Raw genomic sequence first — 14,244 nt, 5'->3', positions numbered from 1 at the left:
AACAGTGTAACAGTCTGATTTACTACAGGGATAGTAAGGATGGACAGACATTTCCTACCCAAAGCATTAACCACCCACGCATAGTGTTGAATGGGGAGGCACCACATGGATGGAATACACACATTGAGCCATAAAAGCTTGCTTGGACAGAGAGTCAAACTGACTCACCATGTCTTTTCCCCAGATACCCCTCCCCTCTCAAGCTTCCTAGAATGATTTCATTGTGTATTTGTGTGTGCATGTAACCAGCGTCCCAGTGCTTTCTCGCTCAACTTGCCTCTCGACTGGGCTTGAACTAAGGTCATCTGTCTCACAAACACTTTCCATTACATGTACATTGTTTTTGTGTGCTTTGACAGACATCACACAAACGCCTTCATGGTTTTTAGTCCTTCAGTGTAACATCCTTTTAGAGGGGGTAGTTCCTTTAACATTCTCCTCGGAACAGCAGGCCTAGGGTCAGAGGTCACAGCTTTTATTGTCCTCACCTTGTATATCATAAATCTGCTGACACGTTTTCCTGTTGCAATAAGGAAGATCAACTAAATAAGTTGGTACGGGAAACAAAGGGAATTGCTGAGTAAACACAGAGAGGTACACAGGGGTTTGAAAAGGTGAGGCGCTCTTTTCTAAGAGAGAGATTGAAACAAATCCAAGATAAACATCTGTTTGACCTGAGAGAGATATGGGATGAGAACTAGCTTTGTTACTTTCTAACAAGCACTGTTTTAATTTATTCGCACCAAAGAAAACAAGTGAAAGACAAAACCGTACAGATAAACTGGTTAAAATGGTGTGCAGGTGAGGTTGGAAACCCAAAAGGGCTTACATGAAAACCACACCACAAAAAACAATATACAAATAAAGCTTGTTCAATCAGTCAAACAGAGAATGCCAATTATAAATATACATGATATACTCAGTATACTTTACAAGAAACAAGCACTGGTGTCTCATTGTGCAAGCTATATTGGAATGTAAAAAATCAAGTTGCAGCAGAAACTTGTGCTTGAAAAAAAATGGGTATACTCTTTACGGTTGCTGTCAGTTTAAACTGAAAATAAAATGCTGTTTTGAAACTACAGAATGCACTCTGTAAAACTGACAATTTAATTGTTATAGATGTTTAGGTGGCATCATTATTTCAGGGGTTATAGAAGACAACAATAGAGGGCAGCAGTATTTGAACTGGGTATGGCAGGATCTGAAATAGCCTAACGTAGCTGTGGAATAATAGTAAGATGAGAAGTCTTAGAGAATCTTGTGGTTTTGGGCGGGACATACTGTAGCTACTATGTACTGGATAAATTGGTTTGTGGATGTAAAACTTCCATAGCACTATGTCTTTCCTGATGCAGACACCAGTAATGACTCTGTAGAATTTCAAGATGCTTCTTCCATTATTTTCTAAAACTCAGTTGCAGTCTTGGTTAGGGTGACAGTCTTTTGAAAACGCTAAGTATCTCCTCAATCCCTGATTCTGCCCTCTCAGCACAGTTCTCTTCTGAAAGCACTGTTAAAGGTCAACCTCCCCTTAGAACCAACTTCTGATTTTGTGGCATCGATAAGAGTCAGAAACATAAATTCCAGTGTAAGAATTGACGACAAAGTCAGTCTCGTCCAAAGCTGAGCTTTGTGAGTTTGTCATGACTTGCTGAAGGGTTGGGTATGGATTAGGATCATGCCCACTGGCACAGTGCCAACTAACACGAGAGAAGCAGCTGTGCTGATTGTGCTCTATTCAATCATAGCAGTCAGATCCTCCAGACAGTGAGACAGACCTGCCCATTACGCAGTGCCTCAGACTTGGTTACATAAGACCAAGTCTGTTATATGTTAAAATAATAATAAAATAAGCCCTTTATTGAATGGCCACTTGCTGATTTGTGTGATAGCGTCAATCACTCGAGTCTGCCACTCTTTGGGGCAAAATTTGAATTGTGACGATCAGAGCAACTTGTCAGAATTGAGATATTCCAAAACCTATTCATGAGTATCTTGTGTGTGTGTCCCGACCTGTTTTGTAACAATTCCCTATGAAACATAGCCAGACAGATGCACACACTGGTAATAGATAGTTGGAAAACTAAAACGGCACTGAAGCACACACGTCGCCACTCGCCAGTGTCTTGATAAGCTGATCGTGACCTGGCTGGTCAATGTCCCTGCTACCTATTACTTGCCATCTTTATTGACAAACACAGTGTAGCAGCAAGCAGGCATGTATTCAGTGATGACAGATGAACAGTACAACTTTGTATATTGTGATTGACAATCAATCGTAGTAGTTGGATGGATGAGTTTAAGTGCAAATGATTTATGTGACTGAGGACTTATTTAATGACACAACGCTTAAGGGCCAAATTATTCATGTTTATATATACAGTGAGCTCCTAAAGTATTGGGCCAGTGACACATTTTCTGTTTTGGCTCTGTACTCCAGCACTTTGGATTTGAAATGATACAATGACTATGGGGTTAAAGTGCAGACTGTCAGCTTTAATCTGAGGGTATTTTCATCCATATCGGGTGAACCATTTTAGAAATTACAGCACTTTTTGTACATCGTCCCCCCATTTTAGGGGACTAAAAGTATTGGGACAAATTCACTTATGTGTATTAAAGTAGTCAGAAGTTTAGTATTTGGTCCCATATTCCAACACGCAATGATTATATCAAGCTTGTGATTTTACAAACTTGTTGGATGTTTGTTTTGGTTGTGTTTCAGATTATTTTGTGCCCAATAGAAATTAATGTAAAGTATTGTCATTTTGGAGTCACTTTTATTGTAAATAAGAATATCATGTTTCTAAACACTTCTACATTAATGTGGATGCTACCAACAGAGCTAAAGGACCACAGTGATTTGTGTTGTTTTACAGGGTCAGCCATAGTAGTACGACGCCCCTGGAGCAAATTAGGGTTAAGTTCCTTGCTTATGGGAGTGGTTGAGTGGAGCTGAAGGATGGTACTACAAAACAAACTAAATATAACTATTGTAGAATGTATATAGTACAGTATGTATACGCTGGATGTAGAAGTCTAAATGTTGTTTTCCATTAGTTTATTCCAATTAGGGGGGGTAGGGGAAAATAAAGGTATATATATATATATATATATATATATATATATATATTTGTTTAAATGCATCTATTTGATGTATTTCCCATAAATATGGAGTATTGGAAATGCAGACAATTACATTGATGGAAGCCACAATCTATCTGCAATGCTAAAGCTGACCTACCCCCTTAAAAAAAGGAACAAAAGGTGCCTTGCTCAAGGGCACGTCGGCTCTGGTATTTAAACAAGCAACCTTTGTTACTGTCCCAACGCTCTAACCGCTAGGCTACCTTCCACCCTAGCTAGCGGTTGCGTCCTTTTCCTCTGCCACACACTTCCTATTTTTCTTTTAGGTTTCTCGTTTCTTTAATGAAGGGCCCCCCAGTGGCATGACATTTCCAGGAAGGGAATATCTTCCATGTCCATAAACACTGATGGAGAGGAATGCAGAGATGGTTTTAAGCACAGATCAAGAAAGTGGTAACTAATTCAAAATGTGTCAAGTCTGGTTAGATTAATAATAATTGACAGCTTATTTTGACAGATCATTTTTTTCCTTTACATGTTTGGTTGTACATATCTTATCCTACTGCTATAATCTGTTCAAAAACACTGTGTTGAACAAGCTACTGAACATATGTGATAACCAGCTTCAGGATGTGGATGTATAAAATACCAATTGTCTTCTTTTCTGTGAAATTGTTGGTTTTCAATCCCAGCCTTCTTGTTTTCACATATGAACAAACAAGTTATTAACCTCAATGAATGGCATGCACATTCTTCTCACAACCACAAGAAAATAAAGATGACACATAAGGGATGTGTTTTGTGTCGGCTTACCTTGGCGTGACGTTTTGATAATCTTGTAAATCTTTCCAGGACAAGGTGCCTTGTCGTTTTGGTACAGGTCAGGTTTAGCATCAAAATAGACATTATACAAGACTACAAATTCCTACAAGCCATCATCTGACACCTTTGCTAACAGGTATTGTGTCAATTTAAAACTTGCACAATACAAAATCACAGAATTGTCAATTTAAAGAAATGTAACCAATATGTCATTACATTTAATTTACAGATTGTTAATCCAGAGATTCTTACCTTTGCCTTGATTAGGCAGTCTCGTCCATATCGTCATGGCATTTGTAGTTCTTTGATCGCCACATTATCAGCAAATTAGCATTAAGATTTTTTTTGGGGGGGGGCAAAAATACAGTTGATTATATTGACAAGGCACCTTGTCCTGGAAAGATTTACAGGGTTTTCAAAACGTCACACCAAGGTAAGCCTACACAAAACACATCCCTTATGTCACACCAAGGTAAGCCTACACAAAACACATCCCTTATTTTAAGTGTTTCTAAAATCTCCTATGGGAAAAATGAATGGTGGAAAATCAATTGGAACCATTTCCTTGTTTGACCGGTAAGTTTTATGGGTATTATGACAAACACTGTGATACTCTATAGGCCCTGTCAAAAGTAGTGCACTACATTGGGGAAAGGGTCATTTGGGACGCAAACCAGGATTAATTAGCAGGTTTGTGGCTTGGCCTGAGCCGACACTACAGAACTCTACAGAACTCTTAAATGATCTCTACAATATACATACAGTGCCTTGCGAAAGTATTCGGCCCCCTTGAACTTTGCGACCTTTTGCCACATTTCAGGCTTTTAACATAAAGATATAAAACAATTTTTTTGTGAAGAATCAACAACAAGTGGGACACAATCATGAAGTGGAACGACATTTATTGGATATTTCAAACTTTTTTAACAAATCAAAAACTGAAAAATTGGGCGTGCAAAATTATTCTGCCCCCTTAAGTTAATACTTTGTAGCGCCACCTTTTGCTGCGATTACAGCTGTAAGTCGCTTGGGGTATGTCTCTATCAGTTTTGCACATCGAGAGACTGACATTTTTTCCCATTCCTCCTTGCAAAACAGCTCGAGCTCAGTGAGGTTGGATGGAGAGCATTTGTGAACAGCAGTTTTCAGTTCTTTCCACAGATTCTCGATTGGATTCAGGTCTGGACTTTGACTTGGCCATTCTAACACCTGGATATGTTTATTTTTGAACCATTCCATTGTAGATTTTGATTTATGTTTTGGATCATTGTCTTGTTGGAAGACAAATCTCCGCCCCAGTCTCAGGTCTTTTGCAGACTCCATCAGATTTTCTTCCAGAATGGTCCTGTATTTGGCTCCATCCATCTTCCCATCAATTTTAACCATCTTCCCTGTCCCTGCTGAAGAAAAGCAGGCCCAAACCATGATGCTGCCACCACCATGTTTGACAGTGGGGATGGTGTGTTCAGCTGTGTTGCTTTTACGCCAAACATAACGTTTTGCATTGTTGCCAAAAAGTTCAATTTTGGTTTCATCTGACCAGAGCACCTTCTTCCACATGTTTGGTGTGTCTCCCAGGTGGCTTGTGGCAAACTTTAAACAACACTTTTTATGGATATCTTTAAGAAATGGCTTTCTTCTTGCCACTCTTCCATAAAGGCCAGATTTGTGGAATATCTGACTGATTGTTGTCCTATGGACAGTCTCCCACCTCAGCTGTAGATCTCTGCAGTTCATCCAGAGTGATCATGGGCCTCTTGGCTGCATCTCTGATCAGTCTTCTCCTTGTATGAGCTGAAAGTTTAGAGGGACGGCCAGGTCTTGGTAGATTTGCAGTGGTCTGATACTCCTTCCATTTCAATATTATCGCTTGCACAGTGCTCCTTGGGATGTTTAAAGCTTGGGAAATCTTTTTGTATCCAAATCCGGCTTTAAACTTCTTCACAACAGTATCTCGGACCTGCCTGGTGTGTTCCTTGTTCTTCATGATGCTCTCTGCGCTTTTAACGGACCTCTGAGACTATCACAGTGCAGGTGCATTTATACGGAGACTTGATTACACACAGGTGGATTGTATTTATCATCATTAGTCATTTAGGTCAACATTGGATCATTCAGAGATCCTCACTGAACTTCTGGAGAGAGTTTGCTGCACTGAAAGTAAAGGAGCTGAATAATTTTGCACGCCCAATTTTTCAGTTTTTGATTTGTTAAAAAAGTTTGAAATATCCAATAAATGTCGTTCCACTTCATGATTGTGTCCCACTTGTTGTTGATTCTTCACAAAAAAATTGTTTTATATCTTTATGTTTGAAGCCTGAAATGTGGCAAAAGGTCGCAAAGTTCAAGGGGGCCGAATACTTTCGCAAGGCACTGTATCTGCCTCCCCATGGCCGACACTGGAAATGAGTGTTTCAGGTTCACTTGTTGATTTACCCCCCCCCCCCACACACCTTGCATAGGAAAAAAACTATACATGTAGAGAGACAGATCCATTCCTCAGTTTTATATATCCCTTCATGTCAATTCATTCAAATGACAAAATACCCAGAATACATTTTTATTGTTGCTTTGTTGTATACTGTTTTTCCTTTCCTTATTTGTTTTAAGCAGATAAAAGTTGCACATTAAAATATGAAACACTCCCAAATATAGAAATAAAACCACAGGTTTGACAGTAATTGTATTGACAGCTAACTTGAATGAGCCATGAATCATATACAGGAGTAGAAAAACACTGCAAAACAAAAGAAGCATACACAATTTACAGACAAATGTTCATTTTCAGCAATTAAAAGAGGTATGATCATACTGCAGTAGATTGATAAGTCCCAATATAAAAGCAACATGGTCCTTGTGGTGTTATGATAATGGTCTCTATTGTGGCCACTAGCAAACTTTTCATTCTCAATACAAGGCAATTAATTTCCCTTACTAATACTCATTTTGTACAGTTGGAATAATAATCGAGAATGACGTCTTGAGTTTTGGTTTTGAACCCCTTTTTCTTTTGTGGGTGTGGCAGTGCACACAAAACATTCCCAATATTTGCAATACATTCAATCAAACTGGAAGGCATTTAATTTGTTTCACAATACAATGGTGTCTGGCAGTAACACTGTTCAGCTAAAATAGGACATATAGAAACTGCCCTAGTGGGTGGGTGGGTCTCATTTCCAAAACACGCATTATTCACACACATTACAAGTCTCCATCTTGGATCTCAAAGTGACGTTAGGGAGCTAGATAGCGGACTGCCAAATAAAATAATCACCAAATCTGTCACAGTTTTGTATCTCTGAACAGCTAAGAGTAACCCCTGTGTGTATTAAACAATAACCTACCATACAAACTTCAGAACCCACATTAACATTCTTGTCCATGAAGTACTTCTCAATATTGATAACTATGACAAGTATAGTAATGATGTCAATTTCATATGTCTTTCTATACAATTATTATTTTGACCTTAAATTCTTAAAATACAAATCCTATATCTGTTGGACAGTATTTCTTTTGAATTTGATCTCAGCTGAGCATTGTTCAGTAACTGACCGTTTTGTCTGACCGTGGTACAGTGATACTTTAACAGTGGTCATTATAGTTCCAGCACTGGCCATTGCTGTTGGTCTCGACTCCACTGTTAAGTTTCTGTGTAAGTACAATGTCATCCAGAGGATTCAATGAGCCCCATCATACTCCTTTTATCATCATATTGAAGCATCTTTATAGATGTAGCTGCATTTTAAGTTAAGCTGCTCCACGTCAACCATAACCATCAAAGCACAGGAGAAATGTTCATAATGAATTTTAAACTGACATTCTCCGCTGTTGAGAGCGGAAACCATCTTCCCGTCTTCATACTATAGTCTTATCATGGTACTTCAAGCATCCAGAGGTACAGAAGGGCGAGAAGGACCACCCACATCCATTGTCTCACACTGGTAATTCAATTATTGCAGTTCTGTACCTCTGGTTTGTTTTCTTCTCCCAACCCTGTGGTCTGAGAGATGTGATTGGGCATGAACCCAAGTCAGTATACAGGACAGGCCATTAATCTGGCCCCAGGTGAGGTGAGCCTGGAAGAGTATATATTATCAGCGCCATAGTGGGGACAAGGTACCCCACTGACCAGACCAGTCCCTCTCTTTCAAACATGCATGCACAGAGCCAAGTTAGAGGGAGTTCTGCCTCCTGGCTTTACTGTGGTTAGTGATGTGTGGGTTGACTCATAACCTGCAGTCCCTGCAGTTTAGGGCAATTAAATAGTGTGTGGCTGAATGGCGGTCAGGCGGGTTGAATAAACTATGCATTAAAAAAAATCCATAAATGTATAATTCTTGTGCAATTCATATCTATAGGCTACATTTATTTTTATTATTTTTTATCTGGTGCTAGAGTGTAGTCTAAGCCTAAACTTTAGGGCCTAACTGAACACTCTGAATACACAGCAATCATCAATTGCTTTTACGAACTTAAGCAGAAAAAGTTCATGTCGATCCACTGAGGAAAAAGGACAATGTTGGAGTTTAATTAAATAAGAGACGAGCTGCAAAATGGAGAGTTGAAAATAAATAGAAGCGCCAGAACAGTAGCCTGATGTTTGGGAAAGATTTGGTGAAGTGGTAAAAGAGGAGGATAGCAGTGCCAAATATTGTGTGTGATTGTGAGGCGCTATACAAATTTGACAGTCACAAGAGGAGGACTTCAAAATGGTACATCAAGGAAACTATAGGCTACTGTTCAGATGGGTTAAAGGCCCAGTACATTCAAAAAACATGATTTGTTATATATATATATATATATATATATATATCTTTATATCTTTTTTTTTCCACACTATGAGGTTGGAATAATAGTGTACAATTTAGAAAATTATGATACTGCCCTTTTAGTGTAAGCTCTGTTTGAAAAGACAGCCTGATTTGGTGGGAGGGAGTTTTGGCCTTTCATGGTGACATCATCATGTGGTAAATTAGTTAATAGACAAGAGAGTTCCAAACCTCTCTGCCAATAAGAGCACATTTTCTGTTTTCACCTCCCCATTCAAACCACTCCCAGACAGTCTTAGCTAAATTCTTATTGAAAAATTGCTCTTTGCTAAGAAGTCAATTTTGTTTCTTTTTGACCATTTTAATTGAAAACATTCACACTAAAGTACTTAATTGTTATCCAGAAATGATTTGAAATACAGATACAAATGCTGCACTGGACCTTTAAATGGAATAGTATCCTGAAATATGCACACTGAATATATTACCGCCTAATATAATATTAACTTGTGAAATTATACACCAAATGTACATTTTGACTGGAATGGAGAAATGATTTATTTCAGCATCTTGAGAGAATGAATGTGTGGTTAGGGACCGTCTGTAAAGTTCCTATCTTTATCAGCATCAGAAAAGCTGATAGTAGCCTATTTCAGTCACATAAAATATGCATCCAAGCCGAACTGAAATGTTGCCAGAAACATGTTGGGTAGTTTTTACAGCTTTTAACATTTTATATATTTGCGGGTTAGGGTCAGGCCTCAGATTTTCACTTTATCACATATAGTCGGGCAGTTGCGGATGGGTTATTTAGCAATTGCGGGCTGGTGTAGGTGAATAAACAGCTGACCCGTGCACCACTAAGGGTGGTGATGGTGTTGGCTGCTTGTTCATGCAGTCCTTCTGGTCTGGGACCAAGTCCTGGTGTGACTTTATGGGTTCCTTTTAGAGGACACTGATGACACAGCCTCCCCCTTCAACTAGAGCTACCCTGGCATGCATATGGTCACAAACACACATGCACCACCCACACAACCTCTGTCTCTCACACACACACATATTGCATGTACTCACACTTTTACACGTACATACACACCCTTTCACACAGTGTGCTCTAACCCCTGTCACATTAAGACACTGCTCTTCTGGAGCTGCTGCTGCGGCTCAGGCTGGTGGCGCTGCTCTTGCGCGAAAGGCTGGGTGTCGTGGCGACCGAGGGGGACGGCTCGTTGGGGCAGCCGTACTGCAGGAGGATGTCGGCACACTCCTGACTTCCTGCATAACGCGCCAACGTGAGGGCCGTCTGCCCCTGGGCGTCCCGACACCTCACATCACTGCCATACTGCAACCAGGGAGAGAGGGGGGAGAATGAGAGCGGGCAATAAGATTCAGCTGAAATTTGTAGTGGATAAAAAAGACATGTACAGTGCATTCGGAAAGTATTTAGACCCCTTGACTTTTTCCACATTTTGTTACATTACAGCCTTGTTCTAAAATTGATGACAATGACAAAGCAAAAACAGGTTTTTAGAAATGTTTGCAAATATTTCTAAATATTTGGTATGACGCTACAAGCTAGGCACATTGTATTTTGGGAGTTTCTCCCATTCTTCTCTGCAGATCCTCTCAAACTGTCAGGTTGGATGGGAAGCGTCGCTGCACAGCTATTTTCCGGTCTCTCGAGATGTTCGATCAGGTTCAAATCTTGGCTCTAGCTAGGGCACTCAAGGACCCTTCTCCCCCGATTGCTCAGTTTGGCCAGGCGGCCAGCTCTAGGAAGAGTCTTGGCGGTTCCAAACTTTTTCCATTTAAGAATGATGGAGGCTACTGTGTTCTTAGGGACCTTCAATGCTGCAGACATCTTTTAGTACCCTTCCCAAGATCTGTGCCTCGACACAATCCTGTCTCAGCTCTACGGACAATTACTTCGAACTCAAGGCTTGGTTTTTGCTCTGACATACACATGTCCAATCAATTGAATTTACCACAGGTGGACTCCAATCAAGTTGTAAAAACTTCTCAAGGATGATAAATGGAAACCGGATGCACCTGAGCTCAATTTCAAGTCTCATAGCAAAGGGTCTGAATACTTTTGTAAATAAGGTATTTGTTTTATTTTTAATACATTTACTAACCTTTCTAACAACATGTTTTCCCTTGTCATTATGGGGTAGTGTGTGTAGATTGTCATTATGGGGTAGTGTGTGTAGATTGTCATTATGGGGTAGTGTGTGTAGATTGAGGACAAAATATTATTGTATCAATTTTAGAATAAGGCTGTCACGAAAAGGGGAAGGGGTCTGAATACTTAACAAAAAATAGCTATACAGTGCATTCGGAAAGTGTCACACTACTATACCCAAGTCATAGATTGTTCTCTCTGCTGCCGCACAGCAAGCGATACAGATGCCTCAAGTCTGCAACCAACAGCACCCTGAACAGCTTCTACCCCCAAGCAATAAGACTGCTAAGTACTGTAGTTAGTCCGGGTAGCTATTGGTTGATTATTTAACTAACTACATTGACCCTTTCTGCACCAACTCTTTTGACTCATCACATACGCTGCTGTTACTGTTTATTATCTATCCTGTTGCCTAGTCACGTTATCCCTACCTATATGTACATATCTACCTCAACTACCTCGTACCCCTACACATCGACTCGGTACTGGTACCCCGTGTATATAGCTGAGTTGTCATTACTCACTGTGTAATTATCTTTCTATGATTCCTCTTTTATTTCTTCATTTTTTTTCTCTGCTTTGTTGGGAAGGGCTTGAAAGCATTTCACTGTCTATCTGTTATTTACAAAGCATGTAACATAACATTTTATTTGACATTTCTGCCATTCTTTGGCTGTAGTATCATGAGTGGATGAAAAACTAAAAATGGAAAAGAAGGATGAAGAGACTAAAGGAGGGACGTTCTCTCACCCAGACCAGCAACTGGGTCATGACCACGTCGGCGAGCTGGCAGGCGGCATGCAGCGCTGAGTGGGGCGGCAGGGGGGATCCCCCCATGGGAGAGCTGGGGAATGCAGCAGGGGGCTGAGGAGAGAGGTGACCCCCAGGGCGGAGTGGGGCGTTAATGTCGTCCTTGGTGCTGTGGGCCAGGAGGAGGAGCAGGCGGGGGAGGTCCCTCTCCATCACGGCCACCAGCAGACAGGCCGACAGCGTGTTGACCTCTGACCCCTGACTGGGGGACATGGAGGGGGAAGGCGGGACCAGCGGAGCCACAAACAGCCTCTGCTCATACTTGGCCCGGATCCACGATTCCCGCTCCTCTCTGGGATCAGTCAGACACAGTTACAGAGACACACACACACACAGTTACCAAGGGAACAGAGTGTGTGAACAGGCATGTGTATGTAGTCAGAATCTACACACACACACACACACACACACACACTGCTATTTCTACTTTCTACTACTATTAGCTCTAACACTTCTATCAATGCAACTCTTCTACAATAACAACAATAACTCATACCGCAACTGCAGTCCAGCAAACTAGCCACTTATTCACATGTTATTAAGTGTTCCCTTCCCCTGTCCTATCCCCTGTTTCCCAGTGTCTCTCCCATGTCCTCCAGTATCCCTAGTCCTCCTACCGGGTGGCGTTGGGTGTTGGTTTCCGGCGGCCCAGTGTGCGTCCCTCCCAGATGCTGTTGGCCAGGTGGTTGCCAATGGCGCCCAGCACCAGGGTGAGTTCTCTGGGCAGGTCGTCCAGGTCCAGAGAGCGGACACGGGACAGGTGGGTGCCCAGGTTCCTGTGGATCCCTGAACACTCAATGCAGATAAGAGCCCCCAGGTTCAGACTGGCCCACGTTGGGTCTGAGAGAGGGGAAACAGCAGGTTCTGGGATCACACTAAATAGTAGACTAAAATGTGTACAGTCTTAGTCCGGCCTGAAACTGCATGCATATGATAAACAGAGAGGAAATACAGAGATGGGATTAGATTACTGGTATTACAATGCATTTCTATTCTGGGTTGCAACTACATGAGTAGGATTTACACTGGAGAAAGAGTGGAAGGATATGGAGAACAGTGTTGGGGTCAATTTCAATTTTCGTCACCTCAAAAAGTGAACCAAACTCTATTTAAAATGTCAATTGTTCCATTGAAGAGAACTGGAATGGAATGACTGGAATTTAAATGGAATTGACCCCAACCCTGATGGAGAACGTTTCCCCCCCCACTGAAAACCAAGCTCAATGAGATCACCCGGCTACACATTTGATTCTATGGAAGTTGTGGGAACGTACGTTTTTGGTTTCACATTGGTTGTGGGAACAAAGCCATTCGTTTCCTGACCAGTAAAACTGAAAGAATTTTAAACGTTGTGAGAACAGAAGTGAACATTTAGCCTTTTCTGGGAAAAATTATTTTCAGGTTGCAGGGATGTTCTGATAATGTTGAACTATAGTTCCTTAAGTTTTCCTGGGAGGTTTTATTAACACCCTGAGAATTGAAATTCTAGGTTATTTGGATGTTTTTGAATGACTTCACTGAATGTTTCAATAAGACTTTTAACAACACTAATAGCTTATTTTGGGTTAACTTTTTTAAACTCCAAGCGTAGATAGGACACATGGAAATTAATTTTTTATTTTTTTATTTTTTTATTTCACCTTTATTTAACCAGGTAGGCAAGTTGATAATGCGTTATAGAACGTTTTCTTAACATTCTCAGAACTGAATATATATGTTTCCAAATCATATTATAAGAAGGTTGTCTGAACGTTACAAAAGTTTGTTTTTTATGGTTAATGTTCTTGGAACAATTTGAGAACATGACTTTAAATTGAACCATGAGGAAACGTTATGCTTTAGTACTGAAATTCCCACAGAAGAACATTGTTTCTCAATATTCTCTGAACTATTTCAAAACATTCCCAATGTCAAACCAGTTGGAGAAAGTTTGATAAGAACATTATCAAAGTTAAATGTAATCATGTTTGAACTTTTAGGAATTCTGTTATATTAATGAAATACCAATAATTTTTCTTAAATGTGCTGAGAATTTTCCAAAGCCAAGCAACTATCCTGCACCAATTCCCAGAAAACTGTGGGCAGATTGTATGCAAAATAACCATTGGACAACCACCCTCTCGCCAAGCTCTAAGAAACATATGGTCCTCAGAACGTTATGCGCTAGCTGGACTGTAAGATGGAAGAGAAAGCAGAGAAAGCAGTAGAGCACGAAAGGAAAGAGAAATTGAATAAACAGAAAGAGAGCAGAAAAGTGAGATACAACCAACAGTAATGAATGAGTTGACTAACTAGGTGCTTCACAGTCCACACAGAGGCTGTTGCCCTTGGCGTTACGGATAGCCTGCAGCGCCACAGCTTCACTCTGGCTGTTCTTACGAGCCTAAAGAACACACAAACACACAATTAGTTTCTCCTTAGTAATAGCTGGTTTCCCAGACAAACACTTTGCCAGATGCAGATGATATTTTCTTGTAATGCGTGTGTGAGTGCATGTGTGTGCCTGTGTGTCTGTGTACGCGCGGACTACAACCATCCGAGCCACTGCCGGTTCACCCCGCTACCATC

The 14,244-nt window shown here is 40.7% G+C and overlaps 1 protein-coding gene across 4 annotated transcripts in view; it reads right to left on the bottom strand.

The window, feature by feature from the left end:
* Positions 1 to 6,456: 6,456 nt before the first annotated feature.
* The window catches only part of LOC110494215 (arf-GAP with GTPase, ANK repeat and PH domain-containing protein 1), a 53,629-nt gene continuing 45,841 nt past the window's right edge, over positions 6,457 to 14,244 (bottom strand). For all 4 annotated transcript variants that reach the window (XM_021569054.2, XM_021569055.2, XM_021569051.2 and 1 more), the window contains 4 exons: positions 13,969 to 14,059; positions 12,294 to 12,516; positions 11,617 to 11,968; positions 6,457 to 10,026 (listed from right to left, as the gene is read on the bottom strand). In XM_021569054.2, coding sequence (XP_021424729.2) covers positions 9,814 to 10,026; positions 11,617 to 11,968; positions 12,294 to 12,516; positions 13,969 to 14,059 — 879 coding nt within the window. In that variant the 3' untranslated portion in view covers positions 6,457 to 9,813. The remainder of the gene's footprint in view (positions 10,027 to 11,616; positions 11,969 to 12,293; positions 12,517 to 13,968; positions 14,060 to 14,244) is intronic.

This window comes from Oncorhynchus mykiss, chromosome 17 (assembly GCF_013265735.2).
Source record: "Oncorhynchus mykiss isolate Arlee chromosome 17, USDA_OmykA_1.1, whole genome shotgun sequence".
NCBI lineage: Eukaryota > Metazoa > Chordata > Actinopteri > Salmoniformes > Salmonidae > Oncorhynchus > Oncorhynchus mykiss.
This window is presented reverse-complemented; position numbering and strand designations above follow the sequence as displayed.